Raw genomic sequence first — 23,683 nt, 5'->3', positions numbered from 1 at the left:
GTCTATGGCAAATATTTCCCAAACTCGGTCCTGGTTGACTCCAAGAGGTACACGTTTTGGCTTATGCCCCAGCACAACATAGCGGATTAAAATAATCTAAGTTTGATGACGAGTTCATTATTTGAATCAGCGGTGTCGTGCTAGGGCAAAACAACAAAAAGTTCATCCGTCTGGGGTCCCAAGGACCAAGTTTTGGAAACGCTGGTCTATGGGCCCTTGGCTATAAGCTTGTAAACATGAAAAACATTGGCATTTAAAGATCCAATCACCCGATTAAAACAGACCAGTGGAAATATGACTACTACTCATTCTAAACTAAGCTCACGCTAATGACCCTAATTTGATTTGATTTTACCTCAATTCACCCACAGATTTTTAAAAATAACTTGCAGCTTGGTCTTCCCCATTATGACTTTGCAAAGACACTTTGACACTAAAACCTAAACTTTGATGTCAAACTAAATAAAGGGGTACCCTTCTTTTTCGCATGGTTTCAGACATGCCAAATTGCACTTGCGCAAAGGGGCTTTTGTGATTGGTTAAGAGAGGAGTCACCTGCACAGGTGAAATGAATTGGCAATCAAGACAATTGTAAACAATAAAAATATCAATCTTTATTTCTTTGACATAGCATATCAAAGATAAACCATACTCTCATCATACTATAACAAGTTACACCATAACTATACAACAATAAACATTGCATTAACTTTTGTCATTTATGTTATCGAGCTACATTGCTGAATGAACAGTACTCTCGGTTTTGACCTCTGTCCATGAGTTTTTAGCTGAGTGATGAAAAGTAGGGAAGATAAGGGAGTTACAGGTCGACTACACCCAGAATGCAAAACTGTCAGGGGAACTAAATATGATTTGAAACTGTGAATACAGGCAACATATTCTTCCTCCCTGTAGTCCTACTCTGCATCATGTTCAAAAAGACAGAATATAAATCTAGATTCATACAATTCCCTATAAATGAAGTGGACATAAAGTATGAGGGCAAGCAAATACAACCAGAGAGAATCTCTGTAGATTTCCCATCTCTGACACAACTACTCTCTGAGAACAATGGGAGTGTGTAGGCTATGTGAATATCAAACTCAATTAAAAAGTGAATACATAACAAGCATAAATACCTATTTATAAATCAATTCTATATATTTGCTTCTCTTTAAAACAGAAAGGACATTTGATTTGGTTTAGAGAAAGGTCTGAGCGCATAGGGATGTCTGTTCCCCGCGTCCCCACCATCCAGACAGTAAACAATACAATAATAGAACACAACAGTAAATGTAAAATGCACTTTATGCATTAACATGATACGTTTAACAACACATGACATTGGCATATTGGTACAGACAGGATGGTTTGGCAAGAGGTCTTAAACATATGAAAACACAATGGAAAAAGACAAAGGGATTTCAAAGCTGCTCCACACTACATTGCTGCTTTTCAGGGCAGTGCAGATGTGTCCAAAAATATACAAAGAACCTAAACCCTGCCTCCTAATATCTCCAGTATCTAGACAACCTTACGCGGCACAACCCAAAACGTAGACCAGGTCATTTCGGCCAGTTATTTCTAGTTAAGCTAATTGATCCGCTATACTTAAGATAGCTGGTCTATACACTTCTTCTGTGTGTTAGAATACAGTGGCATCCCATCTCCCTAGGGGACATCTCGTACGGTTTACCCAACAGCTCTGACCTACAACGAGATACACTAGACCTTCCAGGTAACAGAAACTCTTTTGGCAGTTGATCATGTAAAAAATGGTTATAAGCTTGATATCGGAATCCTCTTTGGAGTGTGTACAGTCCATATCGGCCAGGTAGGATGGGCGTGTGTGTGTGAGTCATGTGTGTGTCACTTGGTGTGTTTGCATGTGGTGTGTCACAGTTGCCAGCCATTAAAGGTGTGTGTGTGTTGTGTATGCGTGTGTGTGTCTGTGTGTGTTGTGTGTGTGCGCAGATGGTCAGATGTCTACATCTCATGGGTCAGGACTTGGTGCTGCGCTGCCACCCCGTTGGCCTGCTGTGGCTGTGGGTTGACCAGTGTGTTGGGTGGCTGGCCGTTGGGCTGGGCGCCGGTCTCGTTTAGCCTGCGGACACGGTACACCTCGTAGTGGATGCTACTGGTGATGTCCTTGATGTTCTGCATGTGGGTCCTGACAGAGAGGAAACACAGATGAAGATTTAGTGAGCAATGTAACCCAGAGAAACGTCACGCGTCGTCCAAACCCTGCTCAAACACAGGATCGCCATCCCTTCAAACCCCGGTAATATTCACCTGATGAGAAGGTCTCGCAGGTGGGCAAACTCACAGTGCGCAATGTTCTCAACTGCAAAAACAGAGTAAAGAAAATGAAATTGCTTTCTATGGGATAAACAGCAAGTGTTTTCTGTTTACGGTTACTCAAATCATATTCAACACAATAGCCACGTAAGCATATATGTTGTGTATCAGGGTGTGCGCAACAAGTTAAATGCCACGTGCTATTTTACACTCTGCCACAAGATGGGAGGTTTGCGCCAAAGACAGGTCAAAAAGGTGTCATCTTAAATCAAGATGACACCTTCCACTACAAGTAATTTAACACATCTCAGCTCCCTCGGCAAGTCAGACAGTTTAACAAACTCTTCCAATGTTTGAACGATCGATTATGTCAAGTACACAAAATGAAAAAGGAGCGTTATTTATGTGAACTCGCAGCACCGGAAATTCCATTCCATTTCATCCCTCTTAGGGAGGGACGGGGGAGAGGAGGGGGAGGAGAAGAGGGTGCTGCTGTGTGACCACCGCAGTCTGCGGGTGGGTGTACTAATTCACGTGGTGGTGGGTCTCCCTCAACCAGGCTGGTTTTGAAATGTTTCTCGGGCTAAACACTTTCCTCCACCCATTGCAAACGGGGGACTAACACGTCAAACCACACACAGAGACCGACACGTTGTATATGTTGCCGTATTGGGCACCAGCCCTCTCTGACTTAATGGGAACGAGAAGGAGGGGGAGGAAGAACGGTCGATAGTGAGAAAGAGAGAATGACATTGGGGCAGTGGTTAGAGGAAAAAGAGAACGTAAGAGACGAAAGAAAGAAAGGATGAGAACGAGGAGAACGAGGAGAACCAGGTCCTGGCTATGAGAATCCTGGGCCCACAGGCCTCCCTCCTCTTGTGGCCTAATTTATGATATCGGTGCAGACGTGCCCAGCAGCTTCCTCTCCGATTGCTCCCTCCCTCTTCATCCTTTCCTCCCTTACGCCCTCCTTCACTCCGCCTGAGCACACTGACGGCCTGGCTGGGTTAGAGTCATTGTTCCCACAGCCAGGGGACAACCACATTACTCACTCTTATCACACCCATGCTCGCAAACACACCTTTGTCTTAGAGTTCAATTACAGTCCATGGGTGTTTAAAGAACACCTTGACAGTTCCAGAACAGGAACTAAGTACCAGAAGACTAGAAAGCTATGTATGCTAAGCTCTGGTTGGTTGGTTCTTTGAACAGACCTAACAGGAATAGAGGTCCAGAATAATATAGTTGTTCTATACAAGTGTGGAGTGATGAAAGGAGCATTCACCAAGGGCCAAGAGGGGCCCTGAAGGGGCCAGGTGCACCTGGGAAGGAAACAATCAGCCGTCCAGTGAAAAGGAGCTGTGACTCGCTCTCTCTACTCCCCCCACTGTGTTTTTGATAAAGATGGCTCAGTAAATCCTCCTGGGGTCTGTGATTCAGAAATGTCTTTAGTCACAGACCAGAGAAACGTGGATATGAGAAACGTGTGCTCATAGTCACAAAAGACTCAATCATTTGGCCGGGATTTAAACATGTTCTGGCAGCAGTAACATACGTATGCATGGTTTCTCCACTGTACCGTGCAGTCCAGCCAAGTAAATCTGCTTCAACCCATTTGACATGATTAGTTTGACAGGGATAGTAAGGGTTGTGTGTGTGTGTGTGTGTGTTGAATTACCTTCTATGGTTCCCCACTTAGTTTTTCTGCCCAGAAGCCTCTTTCCATTGACCTGGTACTCCTGGTTGCTCCCCACCACAGCAAATGGGATCATCTCCTGAACCCACACACACAGTTTAAGCCAAACAATTGCTTTGTAATGAATCCATGCTTCAGTGTGTGTGTGTATGTGTGTGTGTGTGGGGGGGGATTCTGCATGCCTATACACACACTGTAAACCCACCCTGATCTTATCATTGATCATCCTGTCGTCAGAATCCTCGTCAAACTCCTCCTGAGGGTAGACGTCGATCCCGTTGGCTCGCAGTCCTTCCCTGATCTGCACAAACATATAACAGAAAGGCGTCACAATCTGACACCATGTTGCAGTGTCACATCAAATGTACTGTGGAACAGCAGTCAGGGCAAAACAATGGCTGTTTCCACCTCATGTCATCTACCAAGTCATCCTGGTAGTCCGGGAGGTGGAGGAGTGTGTGTCCTGCCCAGTGCATCACCTTTCACTCACCACCAGGGGAAAGCTCGGGGGAAGGGAAGCTGAGACTTGTATCACGTCAGAATCCATCGACAGTAAATAAGCCTACCGGTACTCATTCTTCCAACTCAACGTTCACTGGCTAACTGCCAACAATAAAAAAGATAAATGATTCATGCAGATAGCCAGATTGTTAGACCAGTGTGAGGTCGCCGTGACTGAAAATATAACAGAACAGGAAATGACTGACCTCAATTCTAGAGGAGCTCACTCCGAGTCCACCGTAAACACTGCTAAGGCTGGTGTTGACGTTAAATGATCTTTAATGATCCTTAACATGGAGAGTTGATGTGGAGGTTAACCACTATTACACAAATATACAGCCAGACACCCAGGATTACAAAATGGACGCCTTCTTCTATGTCTTTATAATGGCTGGAAGACAGACGAGAGAGCGAGATTGACAGGATTCTCCTGCCAGCGGTGATGGCCTTTAAATGAATGACCGTTCCGCTCACAATTACTACTTTGACAGTTTCCACTTGGTCGACGATGAACAGGTTTTGTAAATTTCTCTGTTTATACTTCCTGGAAAGTTTAACCTTGTAACTTTCTCAGTCTTAGGCCTATATTATAAGCCTACAAAAGTTGGGGGAATGTGGCCAGAGCACACACGCACGCCCCCCAACGAACTGTGGACACAGAGGATAAAACAATAAAAAGCTCTCTGGTTCCCTTGGCGTGCCAACTGCTGCAGGGAACAGAGAACAAGGAAGAACCGTCAAAAAATAATAATTAAGATCACAATCCCAGGGTCGTACATTGCCCAGTCCATGCAGCCAACCAAAACAAGCAGGGTTACAAGCCCCAGAGCTTCCATCTCGCTCGGCCTTGTTCTCATTGGCCGTTGTCGGGGGAAATTGTAGCCAAGTTGCCCAGCGTGTTTCCTCCTCCAGAATTAATAAAGTTCTGTCTCTAGCGTCCCTCGAGTGTGTGTGTGTGTGTGTGTGTTCTTTTCTTCCGCCAGGCTGACCACCAAACACACACTGGAACAGAGAGGGGGGGGTGCAGAGGCCTTTTTAATACTCAGCCAAGCAGGTCATTGAGGCCTGTGTATCATGGTATGGTGCAACTTTCAAGAGAAAGCAGGAAGAGAAAGCAGCATTCCATCAAATTCCATCAAATTCTAAATCAGCAGAGATCTAAATCAGCCTCTGTACCATAGACATGAGCAACAACAGAAAGGGCTGCGCTTTCTTTCACGGAGGAGTAGCTACTGACGGACGTCCACCAGACAGCCTCTACCGAGCAGCTACCAGACAGCCTCTACCGTGCAGCTACCAGACAGCCTCTCCCGAGCAGCTACCAGACAGCCTCTCCCGAGCAGCTACCAGACAGCCTCTACCGAGCAGCTACCAGACAGCCTCTACCGAGCAGCTACCAGACAGCCTCTACCGAGCAGCTACCAGACAGCCTCTACCGAGCAGCTACCAGACAGCCTCTACCGAGCAGCTACCAGACAGCCTCTACCGAGCAGCTACCAGACAGCCTCTACCGTGCAGCTACCAGACAGCCTCTACCGTGCAGCTACCAGACAGCCTCTACCGTGCAGCTACCAGACAGCCTCTACCGTGCAGCTACCAGACAGACTCTACCGAGCAGCTACCAGACAGACTCTACCGAGCAGCTACCAGACAGCCTCTACCGAGCAGCTACCAGACAACCTCTACCGAGCAGCTACCAGACAACCTCTACCGAGCAGCTACCAGACAGACTCTACTGAGAAGCTACCAGACAGACTCTACCGAGAAGCTACCAGACAGACTCTACCGTGCAGCTACCAGACAGACTCTACCGAGCAGCTACCAGACAGACTCTACCGAGAAGCTACCAGACAGACTCTACCGAGAAGCTACCAGACAGACTCTACCGAGAAGCTACCAGACAGACTCTACCGAGAAGCTACCAGACAGACTCTACCGAGAAGCTACCAGACAGACTCTACCCAGCAGCTACCAGACAGACTCTACCAGCAGCTACCAGACAGACTCTACCAAGTGCTGCATAAACCTTACTCTAAACTCTGGAGGGGAACTCCTCATCTGAGGTCCTGTGTGGTTTCTCCATCTCCTGTACCCAGTAGCTTATTGCTAATAAGAGACTCGCCTGCTACAGTAAACTGGCATCTGTGCAGACGTCAGCTGCCTCTAAGGTTTACAGAAAGCTGCAATACTGTAAATAAATCACTTCTTAAAATGCTCCTTTCTGGCTAAAAACATCCGTTTTTTTTTTCATCCGTTTTTTCATCCGTTTTTTTTTAGCCAGTTTTCCAGGGTTTCATACCACTACTCCCCAGACTGGGCAGAGTACAGTAGTTTATCCAGGTGGCTGCTGTGTGTAATGCCTGGCATCGCTTCATACCGGCCTGTGTGTGATCTTACCCTCTCGTTACCCTGTCTGTGTGTGTGTGTGTGTGATCTTACCCTCTCGTTACCCTGTTTCTACCTTGCTGTAAAGGCCTAACGTCAACCCAGGTCAGGTTGTTGTAGTGCAAGAGGGACTAGTTTAAAAGCAAATCTACAGATCAACGTCATAGGCTTTTTGTGTACACACACGTGCATGTATACACATCACACATCACACACACACACCGTACCGTCTGTTTGAAGAAGTCCCTCTCCTCCAGGGTGAGTGTGTCTGCCTTAGCGATGACAGGGACTATGTTGACCACTTTGCTCAGGCGACTCATAAACTCCACATCCAGGGGCCTCAGACTGGAGAGAAACAACATGGGGGGGGGGGGGGGGGTGTTAAGTACAAAATAGATAAGTAGAAAAATTGAAAATAAAAGTAACAAATAATTAAACAGCAACAGTAAAATAGTGAGGATATACAGGGGGTACCGGTACAGAGTTAATGTGCGGGAGCACCGGTTAGTCGAGGTAATATGTACATGAAGGAAGAGTTAAAGTGACTATGCATAGATAATAAACAGAGATGAGCAGCAGTGTGAAAGAGGGGTCTGGGTAGCCCTTTGATTAGCTGTTCAGGAGTCTTATGGCTTGGGGGGTAGAAGCTGTTAAGAAGCGTTTTGGACTTGCACTCCGGTACCTCTTGCCGTGCGGTAGCAGAGAGAACAGTCTATGACTAGGGTTGCTGGTGTCTTTGACAATTTTTAGGGCCTTCCTCTGACACCGCCTGGTATAGAGGTCCTGGATGGCGGGAAGCTTGTCGCCACGCACTACCCTTAGTAGGTGCCTTGCGTTCCGAGGCCTAGTGGTTGCCGTACCAGGCAGTGATGCAACCAGTTTTGCTCTCAGGATGCTCTCGATGGTGCAGCTGTTGAACCTTTTGAGAATCTGAGGACACATGCCAAATCTTTTCAGTCTCCTGAGGGGGAATAGGCTTTGTCGTGCCTTCTTCACAACTGTCTTGGTGTGTTTGGACCATGATAGTTTGTTGGTGATGTGGACACCAAGGAACTTGAAGTTCTCAACCTGCTCCACTGCAGCCCCGTCGATGAGAATGGGGGCGTGCTCAGTCCTCCTTTTCCTGTAGTCCACAATCATCTCCTTTGTCTTGATCAAGTTGAGGGAGAGGTTGCTGTTCCGGCACCACACGGCCAGGTCTCTGACCTCCTCCCTATAGGCTGTCTCATCGTTGTTGGTGATCAGGCCTACCACTGTTGTATAATCTGCAAACTTGATGATGGTGTTGAAGTCGTGCCTGGCCATGCAGTCATGAGTGAACAGGGGTACAGGAGGGGACCGAGCATGCACCCATGAGGGGCACACGTGTTGAGGATCAGCATGGCAGATTACCTACCCTTACCACCTGGGGGCAACCTGTCAGGAAGTCAGTAAGTCGCTCTGGATACGAGCGTCTGCTAAATTACTTAAATGTAATGTAAATGTCCAGGATCCAGTTGCAGATGGAGGTGTTCAGTCCCAGGGTCCTTAGCTTAGCGATGAGCTTTGAGGGCGCTATGCCACTGAACGCTGAGCTGTAGTCTCACATAGGAGTTCCTTTTGTCCAGGTGGGAAAGGGCAGTGTGGAGTGCAATAGAGATTGCGCCATCTGTGGATCTGTTGAGGGGGATATGTGAATTGAAGTGGGTCTAGGGTTTCTTGGATAATGGTATTGATGTGAGGTATGACCAGCCTTTCGCAGGACTTCATGGCTACAGACGTGAGTGCTACGGGTCGGTAGTCATTTAGGCAGGTTACGTTAGTGTTGGGCACAGGGACTATGGTGGTCTGCTTGAAACATGTTGGTATTACAGATTCTGTCAGGGAGAGGTTGAACATGTCAGTGAAGACACTTGCCGGTTGGTCAGCGCATGCTCGGAGTACACGTCCTGGTAATCCGTCTGGCCCTCTGGCCTTGTGAATGTTGACCTGTTTACAGGTCTTACTCACGTCGGTGACGGAGAGTGTGATCACACAGTCTTCCGGAACACTGATGCTCTCATGTTACTTGCCTTGAAGCGAGCATAGAACTAATTTAGCTTGTCTGGTAGGCTCGTGTCACTGGGCAGCTTGTGGCTGTGCTTCCCTTTGTAGTCTGTAATAATTTGCAAGCCCTTCCACATCCGACGAGCGTCGGAGCCGATGTGGTACGATTCAACCTTTGTCCTGTATTGATGCTTTTCCTGTTTGATGGTTCCTTGGAGGGCATAGCAGGATCTCTTATAAGCTTCCGGGTTAGAGTCCCACTCCTTGAAAGCGGCAGCTCTACCCTTTAGCGCAGTGCAGATGTTGCCTGTAATCCATGGCTTCTGGTTGGGGTATGTACGTACAGTCACTGTGGGAACAACCTCATCAATGCACTTATTGATGAATCCAGTGACTGATGTGGTGTACTCCTCAATGACATCATTAGGATCCCAGAACATATTACATTTACATTTAAGTCATTTAGCAGACGCTCTTATCCAGAGCGACTTACAAATTGGTGCATTCACCTAAATGTAAATGTAAAAACTTAGGGGGGGTGGGGTGAGAGGGATTACTTAACCTAACATATTCCAGTCTGTGCTAGCAAAACTTCCTGTAGGTTATATTGTAATGCAGCACTGTGGTATAATTGAAAACATGTCCAAAACGTGTATTCAATCACAAAGGACATTTCTTTTCAGACGTATGATAGAGCAGTTGTGGGGCAATGAATGTCACATCCACTGATGACTTTGCAGTCATGGATGTTATGAGACAGATATACCAATAGGGGGCAATGATGGTCCATTGTCTATTATTTTCTGATCGATGACAGCAGTGTGCCAGTATAATCCTAATTCTCAAATTTAAAAGACTAATCTTTCCAAGGTTAAACACAAAATGGTTAAGAACTGAAACTGATATAAGCCTGCAAACATATAAAGGTCGTCTCAAGATTTGTCACGGACGGCAGTTTTAGGAGGTGAAACGTGTTGGATAACGCAATTGAATACATATCTATATTGAGCATCATGTGATGAGAGAGATTGTCCTCAACTAACCACTCACACAAAGCTTGTGCATCCTACTCCCAAATGGTCAAGTCTTCAGAGCTTCTCTACTCGTCTGTCCTCCTTATAAACCTTCTCTCTTCCCCATCCTATCTCTTTCTATCCTGTACACACTCTCCTCTCTGTTCTCTATCAGAGGAGAATGCATGGGAATGTTCAGGCAATAGCTGGCCTGGCAGGGCCTCTGGTTGTTCCGTACGTCTAGATTCCGAAATACACATTTTCACATTCATTCATGCAACGTTGAAAATATGAATATGAATATCTAAACACTACCCTTTTTTTGATGTTGTTCATTTGAAGACATACCGTGTGGAACAATACTCTATACAAGTACATCACATTTACAGAGTGGGCTCTCTGCTAATTCTGCATTTCTGATCATTGTATGAGCACCGCCATAGCTTCCTCTCTTTTCCCCCAAATCTCTTTTCAGTCTCTCTTTCCTATGGCATCACCACTCTCTGCCTGGCTGGCAGTAATGCCTCTGGTTGTTCCCCACTCCAGCTCCTCTCCTTCTGCTCTCCTCTCCCCTCCAATTATCCCAGCCATGCTGGGTCACCCTGGTTCAAAGACCTGGAGCAGCTGGACTATAGAGGGGCCCCCTCAGGAGAGAGGAGAGACAGGCACACTGAAGGGGGGCGGGAACAGAACACAACATGTGTCAATGCACGTCATACTAGGGTGTCCTGAGAGAGACCCGCGTGACACGGGAAGAGAGAGAGACCCCCACGTGACACGGGAAGAGAGAGAGAGACCCACGTGACACGGGAAGAGAGAGAGAGAGACCCACGTGACATGGGAAGAGAGAGAGAGCGAGGAGCGACAGACACAGACAGTCAACACCACTTCATGGTATAGGGAAATAAAAAGAAAGAAGGAGTGTGAGAGAGATCCCACCCCAACGTAGGTCAACGATCCCCTGCTGCAGCTCTCCTTGGCTCCGCCTATAATTTGATCTCCTGTCCCCTCAGGAACCGTGACCTCGGCTTTGTGGACTGTAAGTCAGACACACACGTGCTTCATGTGCATCAGTGGTATGTAGGCCTACTGTACACATTATTATTATTATTATTATTACAGTGTAGATGTTCGACTGAGAAAATGTTCACGCGCTCCGGAACAAAAAAGACGAGACCGAGGTTCAAATTGACGCACAGCACGTGTGAATCACATATCGGTCAACACACACACATACCACAGATAGACATGCACATGTCAACACACACACACACACACACACACACACACACACACACACACACACACACACACACACACACACACACACACACACACACACACACACACACACACACACACACACACACACACACACACACACACAATATAGCTAGACCTCCAAGTTCTTCACTTAAAATGGGAAATTATCAACAAAAAGGTCAACACACAAAATGCACTTCTACACACTAAACATATGTACCGTACATATTTATGCACACAGAGAGACGCCATATGCTCAAATTCTCCACTTCAAAAAGGGAAAGTCAACTTGGTAGCTGTGTCTGCAGAGGGAGGGCTGAGCTGTCAGTGCTAACTCTGTTCTGTGGTCAAAATGGAAGCAACCATGTAGAGGAAGGGGGGGGGTGACCGCACCGTAGACTGCTCTCTTCCCTCCACTTTCTCCGATGCCTTTAATAAAAACCCCTCACGGGTCAAGAGAGTCCAAGTGCAACATTGCCTGGCGTAACCGCGGGTTACCCTGGTAGTTCTCAAGGAAGGCATCCTTCACGAGGTAACACGAGGACAGCTTAGAGGGGAGGAGTGCCGGTCAACCATTCAGTCAACGGCTGCTATGCACTTCCATTGAAAACAGGTGCGGCCAAAATGGCATCCTATTCCCTATACAGAGCACTACTTTTGGCCATAGCCCACAGAGCATAGGGTGCCGTTTGGGACACATCCTATGTCGATGGAAAACCGGTCGAGCTGCTAAAAAAAGAGACCTTGAAGCAAATTGCTGACACTTAAAGTACTCTAACTAACCCAAGGGGCAATACCTTCAAATTGAAGTTTGACAATAAAAAGAGCCACCACCATTGGGCTATAAAACTTGATGTCTCTGCTATTATTTGGTGATATGGGATGCCAGGATTACTGAATATTCAGCGTAGTGTCCATTAAGGACATAATGGCACCAAAGCACGGAGCTGTCCTAGACACATGGGTTCATTCCCAAATGGCATCCTAATCCCTATGTAGTTCCCTACTTTTGACCAGAGACATAGGGGCCCTGGTCAATAGTAGTGGACTAAAATAGGTAACAGGAGGTCATTTGTTACACAGCGCAACAAATTTAAATGGGGCACTCGAGGTCAAGGGGGTTAGAGAGGGAGGGGACTGGCAGGAGAAGAGAGGCATTTGAGCTTTTGGGACGAGAGAGAACGAGGGAAAAAGCCTAAGCTCGTGCTTTGCGAAAGAGGGTCTGGACAATGCACTGACTGTAGAGCTGCCACACACACACACAATGCAGCTGTGGTGTCACAAGGAGGTGAGAGAGTGTGTCAAACAGTGGGATACACACACTCAATACACTCCTGAGAATAACTAATGGGCAAACAGCCACCACCTGGGCGTTTAAAGACGATTCTATTAGTAATGCATACACATCTAGAAGACTGCAGGACCTTGGCAGAATCTTCACATGCTCTGAGACAGACTGAAGCCACTTAACGACTTCCCCGCGTCGACTACAATAAAATGCTTTGAACTTTGCATGAATGTCGAGGATTTTGATGTTTATATTTCAGTTAGTTAATATGAAGTAATTCTCTAAAATTTGCCACGGCCGCGGTTCCTGGTCAAATACACAAATGTATCCTAAACGCTTTGTTGTACATACATGGTCTTAGTCTCCCTGCCACTCATTGTTTTGCTTTCACAGTCTATACGATTGGGTACTATAGCATCTGAGTCTTTGTGAAAGCTGATTCCCAAAGCGATACCTCTGAGTCTCGGTGGACAAGATGACGTCTACAAGCGGTCGAGAGAAAAGGGGGGCAGACTAGAGGAAGTGGTGAAGTGTGAGAGAGTGAGAGTGAGAGTGAGAGAGAGAGAGAGAGAGAGAGAGAGAGAGAGAGAGAGAGAGAGACAGAGACAGAGACAGAGACAGAGACAGAGAGAGACAGAGACAGAGACAGAGACAGAGACAGAGACAGAGACAGAGACAGAGACAGAGACAGAGACAGAGACAGAGACAGAGACAGAGACAGAGACAGAGACAGAGACAGAGACAGAGACAGAGACAGAGACAGAGACAGAGACAGAGAGAGAGTGAGAGAGAGAGAGAGAGAGAGAGAGAGAGAGAGAGAGAGAGAGAGAGAGAGAGAGAGACAGAGACAGAGACAGAGACAGAGACAGAGACAGAGACAGAGACAGAGACAGAGACAGAGACAGAGACAGAGACAGAGACAGAGAGAGAGAGAGAGAGAGAGAGAGAGAGAGAGAGAGAGAGAGAGAGAGAGAGAGAGAGACAGAGACAGAGACAGAGACAGAGACAGAGACAGAGACAGAGACAGAGACAGAGACAGAGACAGAGACAGAGACAGAGACAGAGACAGAGACAGAGACAGAGACAGAGACAGAGACAGAGACAGAGACAGAGACAGAGAGAGAGAGAGAGAGAGAGAGAGAGAGAGAGAGAGAGAGAGAGAGAGAGAGAGAGAGAGAGTGTGTGTCCATAACTCACCAGTGTCCAGTAGGTGGTATGAAGTACATGCAGCAGTGAACCCGTGAGTCTGGGATCCTCTTCTTCCTGTTGATGTTGATCTCCTCCTGTAGGTACTGCTCATACTGGTCGTTGATGAACTTCATGATTGGCTGCCAGCTGATGGGGGGGGGTCACATGGGAAATGGAGTTCACAAACAGGCGACGACCCAGTCATTCACTCTGTGGTAGGGATTAAAAAAGAAAACTACAACTCACCAGTTCTCGTTGTTGATGTGGTCCCCAAAGCCGGGAGTGTCGATTACCGTTAGTTTCATCCTCACGCCCTTCTCTTCGATGTCTAGACAGAGAGAGACACAGGAGAAATCCATGACATGTATTACATTGTTAAATGTATACTGATTACCACACCACAGAACCGTATGTGTGTGTGTTTGTGTGTGTGTTACCGTGGCTGATGGACTTGATCTCGATGGTCTTGGGGATCCTCTCCTCGGGGGTGGACACCACAGACTTCCTGCTGACCTTAGACTTGAACAGGGTGTTCATCAGGGTCGACTTCCCCAGACCACTCTGACCTGTTAGAGACCAACACAGGGGGTGAACTATAGGTCTGGACACACAAACAGAGAGGGGCTTCTCCTCAACCATGAGGCTCTTCTCACCTGTCGTGAATGTGCAATAGCTTTCCTGACTCTGAACAGATTGCACACAAATTGTGAAAGACGTGAAACATTCGAGCCTGCTGTAGGGTCATTCCAGCCTGCTGTAGGGCCATTCCAGCCTGCTGTAGGGTCATTCCAGCCTGCTGTAGGGCCATTACAGCCTGCTGTAGGGTCATTTCAGCCTGCTGTAGGGTCATTTCAGCCTGCTGTAGGGTCATTACAGCCTGCTGTAGGGTCATTACAGCCTGCTGTAGGGTCATTTCAGCCTGCTGTAGGGTAATTACAGCCTGCTGTAGGGTCATTACAGCCTGCTGTAGGGTCATTACAGCCTGCTGTAGGGTCATTACAGCTTGCTGTAGGGTCATTACAGCCTGCTGTAGGGTCATTTCAGCCTGCTGTAGGGTCATTTCAGCCTGCTGTAGGGTCATTACAGCCTGCTGTAGGGTCATTACAGCCTGCTGTAGGGTCATTTCAGCCTGCTGTAGGGTCATTACAGCCTGCTGTAGGGTCATTACAGCCTGCTGTAGGGTCATTTCAGCCTGCTGTAGGGTCATTACAGCCTGCTGTAGGGTCATTACAGCCTGCTGTAGGGTCATTACAGCCTGCTGTAGGGTCATTTTCAGCCAGCCTGCTGTAGGGTCATTACAGCCTGCTGTAGGGTCATTACAGCCTGCTGTAGGGTCATTACAGCCTGCTGTAGGGTCATTACAGCCTGCTGTAGGGCCATTCCAGCTTGCTGTAGGGCCACACACTCCTCACCAGGACCCAGAAGAGGACTGGCCACCCCTCAGAGCCTGGTTCCTCTCTAGGTTCCTGCCTTTCTAGGGAGTTTTTCCTAGCCACTGTGCTTCTACATCTGCATTGCTTGCTGTTTTAGTTGTGACAACTGCTGATGTAAAAAGAGCTTTATAAATACATTTGATTGATTCCACCATCTCCCCATAGGCATCCATTAGCAGCAGGCATCGGCAGCCCAGCCGTGCCAGCTTCATTAACCTTTACGCATCGGGGACACTGCTGCGGTCTAAGGGGCTTTAGGGCTGGGATTAGGGTCATACATCTCACAGAGAGGCCTTACGAGTCTGAGTTACATCTCCACTGACCTTTCACACAATGCCTTTAGAGAGGGACAGAGAGTACTGCTGCTGTGTCAAACTCTGTCTTGCCCCCCCCCACCAATAGCCACTATAACATGTACAGTGGGGAGAACAAGTATTTGATACACTGACGATTTTGCAGGTTTTCCTACTTACAAAGCATGTAGGAGTCTGTCATTTTTATCATAGATACACTTCAACTGTGAGGCGGAATCTAAAACAAAAATCCAGAAAACCACATTGTATGATTTTTAAGTAATTCATTAGCATTTTATTGCATGACATAAGTATTTGATACATCAGAAAAGCAGAACTTAATATTTGGTACAGAAACCTGTTTGCAATTACAGAGATCATACGTTCCCTGTAGTTCTTGACCAGGTTTGCACACACTGCAGCAGGGATTTTGGCCCACTCCTCCATACAGACCTTCTCCCGATCCTTCAGGTTTCGGGGCTGTCGCTGGGCAGTACGGACTTTCAGCTCCCTCCAAAGATTTTCTATTGGGTTCAGGTCTGGAGACTGGCTAGGCCACTCCAGGACCTTGAGATGCTTCTTATGGAGCCACTCCTTAGTTGCCCTGGCTGTGTGTTTCGGGTCGTTGTCATGCTGGAAGACCCAGCCACGACCCATCTCCAATGCTCTTACTGAGGGAAGGAGGTTGTTGGCCAAATTCCCGCGATACACGGCCCCATCCATCCTCCTCTCAATACGGTGCAGTCGTCCTGTCCCCTTTGCAGAAAAGCATCCCCAAAGAATGATGTTTCCACCTCCATGCTCCACGGTTGGGATGGTGTTCTTGGGGTTGTACTCATCCTTCTTCTTCCTCCAAACACGGAGAGTGGAGTTTAGACCAAAAAACTGACGAGACAAACTATTTTTGTCTCATCTGACCACATGACCTTCTCCCATTCCTATTCTGGATCATCCAGATGGTCATTGGCAAAGTTCAGACAGGTCTGGACATGCGCTGGCTTGAGCAGGGGGAACTTGCGTGCGCTGCAGGATTTTAATCCATGACGGCGTAGTGTGTTACTAATGGTTTTCTTTGAGACTGTGGTCCCAGCTCTCTTCAGGTCATTGACCAGGTCCTGTCCTTACACAGCTTTCTGGTTTTGGCCATCCATTGTGGAGAGGTTGGAGTCTGTTTGATTGAGTGTGTGGACAGGTGTCTTTTATACAGGTAACGGGTTCAAACAGGTGCAGTTAATACAGGTAATGAGTGGAGAACAGGAGGGCTTCTTAAAGAAAAACTAACAGGTCTGTGAGAGCCGGAATTCTTACTGGTTGGTAGGTGATCAAATACTTATGTCAGGCAATAAAATGCAAATGAATTACTTAAAAATCATACAATGTGATTTTCTAGATTTTTGTTTTAGATTCCGTCCCTCACAGTTGTAGTGTACCTATGATAAAAATCACAGACCTCTCCATGCTTTGTAAGTAGGAAAACCTGCAAAATCGGCAGTGTATCAAATACTTATTCTCCCCACTGTATGCACACTATTTGCACAACATACCCTTTGCTCATAAACTATCCCATTCACTAGAGGTCTGCCTTTCTCCGACATTACCACTCCACTTCAAGTGGACACACGTTCCTGACGTCTCTGACGTAAGCGCTGACTGAATGCTGCAATTTGCCCGAAAAACAACTATGAGGATTGAGATGCATATCAATGACGACCTGCCGACAAGAGAAAGATATACCCTAGTCAGAGAACATGGAAGTCTGCCATAAAAAGATATGTTTTTATTGAATTGATCTTCCTACATGATGGCCATGAGAGAAAGTAACAGTTTTTGACCTTTGCCCAGATGGCTCTTCGTTGACTTGGTACCTTGAGATGCCACCTTTATTTTAAACAAAAACGTTCCAATGAACCACTATGACAGCTAGTATGTATACAAAACACACTCCCGCAGGGCTCCTATACAAACATACTGTGTGTGTGTGTGTGTCTCCCCGCTCTACTCTACCACCATCCCCTCCGACAGCCACGCAAACACAGAGACATCTAAGCAGGGAAGAGAGAGACTCGAGGTCCTTCAACATGCTCTTCGTAGCTTCAGTCACTTCAGTCAATTCAATGGCTCAGACACAAGAGGCATGTGGCAGGGTCTACAGTCAATCACGGACTACAAGATGAAATCCAGCCCAGTCACGGACCAGGATGTCTTGCTCCCAGGCAGACTAAATAACTTTTTTGCCCGCTTTGAGGACAATACAGTGCCACTGACACGGCCTGCAACGGAAACATGCAGTCTCTCCTTCACTGCAGCCGAGGTGAGTAAGACATTTAAACGTGTTAACCCTCGCAAGGCTGCAGGCCCAGACGGCATCCCCAGCCGCGCCCTCCGAGCATGCACAGACCAGCTGGCCGGTGTTTTACGGACATATTCAATCAATCCCTATACCAGTCTGCTGTTCCCACATGCTTCAAGAGGGCCACCATTGTTCCTGTTCCCAAGAAAGCTAAGGTAACTGAGCTAAACGACTACCGCCCCGTAGCACTCACTTCCGTCATCATGAAGTGCTTTGAGAGACTAGTCAAGGACCATATCACCTCCACCCTACCTGACACCCTAGACCCACTCCAATTTGCTTACCGCCCAAATAGGTCCACAGACGATGCAATCTCAACCACACTGCACACTGCCCTAACCCACCTGGACAAGAGGAATACCTATGTGAGAATGCTGTTCATCGACTACAGCTCGGCATTCAACACCATAGTACCCTCCAAGCTCGTCATCAAGCTCGAGACCCTGGGTCTCGACCCGGCCCTGTGCAACTGGGTACTGGACTTCCTGACGGGCCGCCCCCAGGTGGTGAGGGTAGGCAACAACATCTCCTCCCCGCTGATCCTCAACACGGGGCCCCACAAGGTGCGTTCTGAGCCCTCTCCTGTACTCCCTGTTCACCCACGACTGCGTGGCCACGCACGCTCCAACTCAATCATCAAGTTTGCGGACGACACAACAGTGGTAGGCTTGATTACCAACAACGACGAGACGGCCTACAGGGAGGAGGTGAGGGCCCTTGGAGTGTGGTGTCAGGAAAATAACCTCACACTCAACGTCAACAAAACTAAGGAGATGATTGTGGACTTCAGGAAACAGCAGAGGGAACACCCCCTATCCACATCGATGGAACAGTAGTGGAGAGGGTAGCTAGTTTTAAGTTCCTCGGCATACACATCACAGACAAACTGAATTGGTCCACTCACACTGACAGCGTCGTGAAGAAGGCGCAGCAGCGCCTATTCAACCTCAGGAGGCTGAAGAAATTCGGCTTGTCACCAAAAGCACTCACAAACTTCTACAGATGCACAATCGAGAGCATCCTGGCGGGCTGTATCACCGCCTGGTACGGCAACTGCTCCGCCCTCAACCGTAAGGCTCTCCAGAGGGTAGTGAGGACTGCACAACGCATCACCGGGGCAAACTACCTGCCCTCCAGGACACCTACACCACCCGTTGTTACAGGAAGGCCATAAAGAGCATCAAGGACATCAACCACCGAACCACTGCCTGTTCACCCCGCTATCATCCAGAAGGCGAGGTCAGTACAGGTGCATCAAAGCTGGGACCGAGAGACTGAAAAACAGCTTCTATCTCAAGGCCATCAGACTGTTAAATAGCCACCACTAACATTGAGTGGCTGCTGCCAACACACTGTCATTGACACTGACCCAACTCCAGCCATTTTAATAATGGGAATTGATGGGAAATGATGTAAATATATCACTAGCCACTTTAAACAATGCTACCTTATATAATGTTACTTACCCTACATTATTCATCTCATATGCATATGTATATACTGTACTCTACAACATCGACTGCATCCTTATGTAACACATGTATCACTAGCCACTTTAACTATGCCACTTTGTTTACTTTGTCTACACACTCATCTCATATGTATATACTGTACTCGATACCATCTACTGTATGCTGCTCTGTACCATCACTCATTCATATATCCTTATGTACATGTTCCTTATCCCCTTACACTGTGTATAAGACAGTAGTTTTGGAATTGTTAGTTAGATTACTTGTTGGTTATCACTGCATTGTCGGAACTAGAAGCACAAGCATTTCGCTACACTCGCATTAACATCTGCTAACCATGTGTATGTGACAAATAAAATTTGATTTGATTTGATTTGATTTCTCACCGTGGTAAAGTACAGGTGACTGTCAAAATAAAGGAAACACCAACATAAAGTGTCTTAATAGGGCGTTGGGCCACCATGAGCCACATCAGCTTCAATGCACCTTCACATAAATTCTACAAGTGTCTGGAACTCTGTTGGAGGGATGCGACACCAGTTTTCCACTGGAAATTCCATAATTTGGTGTTTTGTTGATGGAAAGCGCCGTCTCAGGCGCCACTGTTCAATTCGGTTGAGATCTGGTGACTGAGAGACGCGCGAGCTGTGGTGAGCCGAGGGCAGAGTGGTGTGTGTGCTAGAGCTCTTCACCATTAATGGGCATCATTACTCCCTCATCTCTCTGCCTGACCGCTTTCTTTTGTACTGAAGGATGCATGCCACTATGTGTAGTGTGTACCAATCTCATTTAAAATGCAGTGTTTAGAAAAGAAAGTCTCTCTCTCTGGGGATGGGTGGATGTAACAGATGTGATGGTGAGGATGTGATGGTGAGGACGTGTGTGTGTGTGTGTGTGTGTGTGTGTGTGTGTGTGTGTGTGTGTGTGTGTGTGTGTGTGTGTGTGTGTGTGTGTGTGTGTGTGTGTGTGTGTGTGTGTGTGTGTGTGTGTGTGTGTGTGTGTGTGTGTGTGTGTGTGTTTAAAACCATTCACTCACATCCATGATCTCAAAAGGGTGTGTGTTGCACGCGCGTGTGTTTTGCTTGTGTGTGTTCACTGTTTAACACCACTCACCGACGATCATGATGTTGAGCTCAAAGCCCTGTTTCATGGCCTTCCTCCTCATCTGCTCCAGGATGGCATCGATGCCCACGTAGCTGAAGTCACCAGCGCCATGTGACGCTCCCTTGGCAGGGGGTTGCGGGTGCGGCGGTGTGGACATGTTGCTGTGGCTCGGCTTGACCTCTGACCCTGATGATGTGTGAGAGAGAGAGAGAGAGAGAGAGAGAGAGAGAGAGAGAGAGAGAGAGAGAGAGAGAGAGAGAGAGAGAGAGAGAGAGAGAGAGAGAGAGAGAGAGATATCAGTGTTCAGCATGGAACATTTTATATAGGGGAGTTCCATCTCACTCATCACTGTAGCTGCTGATCAATGAGTAGATATCACGACAGTTCACTGAATTCCAGCTGGTTATATCAAACTGTACTGAACCCAAAACACCGGACAAATGTAACTTATCAAACTGATTCTACACAACGGTAGTGGCGTGTTTGGTGAATAACATGCTCTGGGTATGACGGTTAACACCTCACCTCACACAATAACTCAGACTCTTATCAAGAGTCCAACTGTAGCCACAGGAAAAGATACTCATACACCAACACTGCATACACCAACACTGCATACACCAACACTGCATGCACCAACACTGCATGCACCAACACTGCATACACCAACACTGCATGCACCAACACTGCATGCACCAACACTGCATGCACCAACACTGCATGCACCAACACTGCATGCACCAACACTGCATGCACCAACACTGCATACACCAACACTACATACACCAACACTGCATGCACCAACACTGCATACACCAACACTGCATGCACCAACACTGCATGCACCAACACTGCACCAACACTGCATACACCAACACTGCATGCACCAACACTGCATGCACCAACACTGCATGCACCAACACTGCATACACCAACACTACATACACCAACACTGCATGCACCAACACTGCATGCACCAACACTGCATGCACCAACACTGCATACACCAACACTGCATACACCAACACTGCATACACCAACACTGCATACACCAACACTGTATGAAATGACTCAGAACACCCCCCCCGTCTCCGTCCACACCCAACTGTCAAACCCGGATCCCCGAGGACTCAAACTGAGTGATGCGGCCAACAACCTATAGACTACAGCCCAATAAATTACACACAGAACAGTGGACAAAAACACATCCGCTCCCCTACGTCACATGAATCTGAAGACGTACATGTGTGTGTTGTGGTGAACAGTGGTGGCAAGCTGCAGCTGTAAAGTGGATGTAGTGCTCACAATATTTCAAACTACAAAACAAAAAAGTACACAGACTCGTGTTGTAGAATAGTAGCAGTTACAAGTTACCACTCACCTGAGTGAGTGACTGGGAGGCAGGTAGATGAAAAGTACAGTGAAGTGGACCTCAGATAATCCAAAGTCGTTGAAGAGAAGGTATGACTGCCTATCGTAGCAAGGCTAACTGCCAAAGCAGTGTCTGGACGAGCCTACTGAACAGACAACAAGCTACTTTCAACTGTCGCACGCACGCACGCACACACACACACACACACACACACACACACACACGCACACACACACGCACACACACACACACGCACACGCACACGCACACGCACACGCACACACACACACGCACACACACAACGTTAGCCCCGGCGTGGTGGGAGGAGACAGTTGGGTGTTTTTCCCTTTTGACAGCGTGCTCTGGTATCATCTACTGCTCGAGGTTTACAGACACTCCAAAACCACAGACAGAGGCGTAATCACAGCCAGCAAAATAGCTGTGAATTAGTTCAAACATGCGATCAGAAGATCCACAGACAAACCTCAAGACAAAAAGTCCATATCCTGTAAACACGGACCACTCTCAACGTGCCCCAGATAAGGGGGTTGTGTCCATGCACTCACAGCAGGAGAGAAAGTGGGACTCCCTTTCGGGTTTGACAACGTCAGCTCTAGCGGCCTGTGACAGGTCATTGTAACCACCTCACCCTGCCCCTCGTCGCGGTGTGCCCGTTGACCTGATGAATATGGGTTGAGCATCAACAGCCACGTCTGTCTCTACAGCGGAATCTTCAGCGCAGTCTCTGGGTTTCCTGGTCATCACACGAGCATCCACATCCTCTCGCTTTAGCTCGCCGGGCCTGATGACTCAAGCCTTGCGTTTGGTTCCACCTTGCACACCGGAAGTCATTGTCACACTGCGCCTCATTTCCTGTCCCTGTCTGACAACGACAATTGTGAGCGTGCCCATAAAACACGCCGCCTCCGATCTGACACTAAATTCAATGTCACGTGTAGAAACTTCTCCATTGGCTTTCTGCACAATGCGTAAGCATGCTGTGGAACCATTACAGCAGGAGCTTTCGTTTATTTGGACTGGGAACTACTAGACTTTCCACACGGAAGCCCCGGGAAAAGTGCTGCTAATAAACTTTTCATAAACAGTGTTCCCAACTGGTCTATCGGAGCTAGAATTTCAGTGCCAAACGGGACCCTCGCCCAGTAACTACCACACACGCATACGTCACCTACACACACTTCCCACCCACACACCCTTCAAAAACCCACACCCCAGACAGAGTGTAGGACTCCCAGTAGAATAATCGGAATGCCTGGGAATCTCTGAACGGAATGCCCGTTTCTTCTCCACTAATAGTCCGAGCGAGACGACACAATAGAAGGGAATGAGTAGGTGGTGCCGGTGAGGATGGACCACACCTTCACTAGCCGGCATCTGTGTGGAGCTGCAGTCTCGACCTTCGGTTTCCCAGACCCTGTGGTGATTGATGGAGGCTAAGACACCGCAGAGCGGCTTGGCTGAAACGTCCTGGGAACATGAACTTCATAGACGGAAAAGCCGCGCCTCTTTACCGTCATCAATCAACACACACCACCGTCAGAGTACTGGGTTTGGTTTTTATGTTCCCTCAACACTCAGCACTCTTCAACTTCTTTACGCGCCTTCATTAAGCTCACATGAAACATTCGATCAAATGGGGAAATGTGAACCCTTTGGTTGGATGAAACCGCCCCTACTGTATGTAAGAGCAGATGTGCGGTGCTGCTATCCCTGTTGAACAGACAATCCCCTGTAGTGGGAATAAGATGTAGAAGTACACACAGAGTGCTCATCTGATGTTAAAGGGGGAGGAAAAGCATGACACAGTGGCATGTACGGGGCCTTTGTTGATGTTGTGGCGCCTCCCTGCCTACCTGCCTGCCTACCTGCCTGCCTACCTACCTGCCTGCCTGCCTGCCTGCCTGCCTGCCTGCCTGCCTGCCTACCTGCCTCCCCCTGCCTGCCTGCCTCCCTGCCTGCCTGCCTGCCTGCCTGCCTGCCT

At 47.7% G+C, this 23,683-nt stretch overlaps 1 protein-coding gene across 10 annotated transcripts in view; it reads right to left on the bottom strand.

Moving 5' to 3' along the window:
• Positions 1 to 592: 592 nt before the first annotated feature.
• Positions 593 to 23,683, bottom strand: part of LOC124015245 (septin-9-like) — a 100,321-nt gene continuing 77,230 nt past the window's right edge. For 8 of the 10 annotated variants that reach the window (XM_046330323.1, XM_046330328.1, XM_046330324.1 and 5 more), the window contains 9 exons: positions 20,319 to 20,495; positions 14,095 to 14,223; positions 13,904 to 13,985; positions 13,667 to 13,804; positions 7,108 to 7,225; positions 4,200 to 4,295; positions 3,977 to 4,073; positions 2,293 to 2,344; positions 593 to 2,170 (listed from right to left, as the gene is read on the bottom strand). In XM_046330323.1, the coding sequence (XP_046186279.1) occupies positions 1,987 to 2,170; positions 2,293 to 2,344; positions 3,977 to 4,073; positions 4,200 to 4,295; positions 7,108 to 7,225; positions 13,667 to 13,804; positions 13,904 to 13,985; positions 14,095 to 14,223; positions 20,319 to 20,495 (1,073 nt within the window). In that variant the 3' untranslated portion in view covers positions 593 to 1,986. Of the gene's footprint in view, positions 2,171 to 2,292; positions 2,345 to 3,976; positions 4,074 to 4,199; positions 4,296 to 7,107; positions 7,226 to 13,666; positions 13,805 to 13,903; positions 13,986 to 14,094; positions 14,224 to 20,318; positions 20,496 to 21,690; positions 21,849 to 22,330; positions 22,481 to 23,683 lie in introns of those variants that run through there. The other 2 variants (XM_046330327.1, XM_046330329.1) reach the window with 2 other exon arrangements.

Source organism: Oncorhynchus gorbuscha, linkage group LG26 (assembly GCF_021184085.1).
Source record: "Oncorhynchus gorbuscha isolate QuinsamMale2020 ecotype Even-year linkage group LG26, OgorEven_v1.0, whole genome shotgun sequence".
NCBI classification, from domain to species: Eukaryota; Metazoa; Chordata; class Actinopteri; order Salmoniformes; family Salmonidae; genus Oncorhynchus; species Oncorhynchus gorbuscha.
The sequence above is the reverse complement of the archived record's forward strand: the minus strand, read 5'-3'. Positions and strand labels throughout refer to the sequence as shown.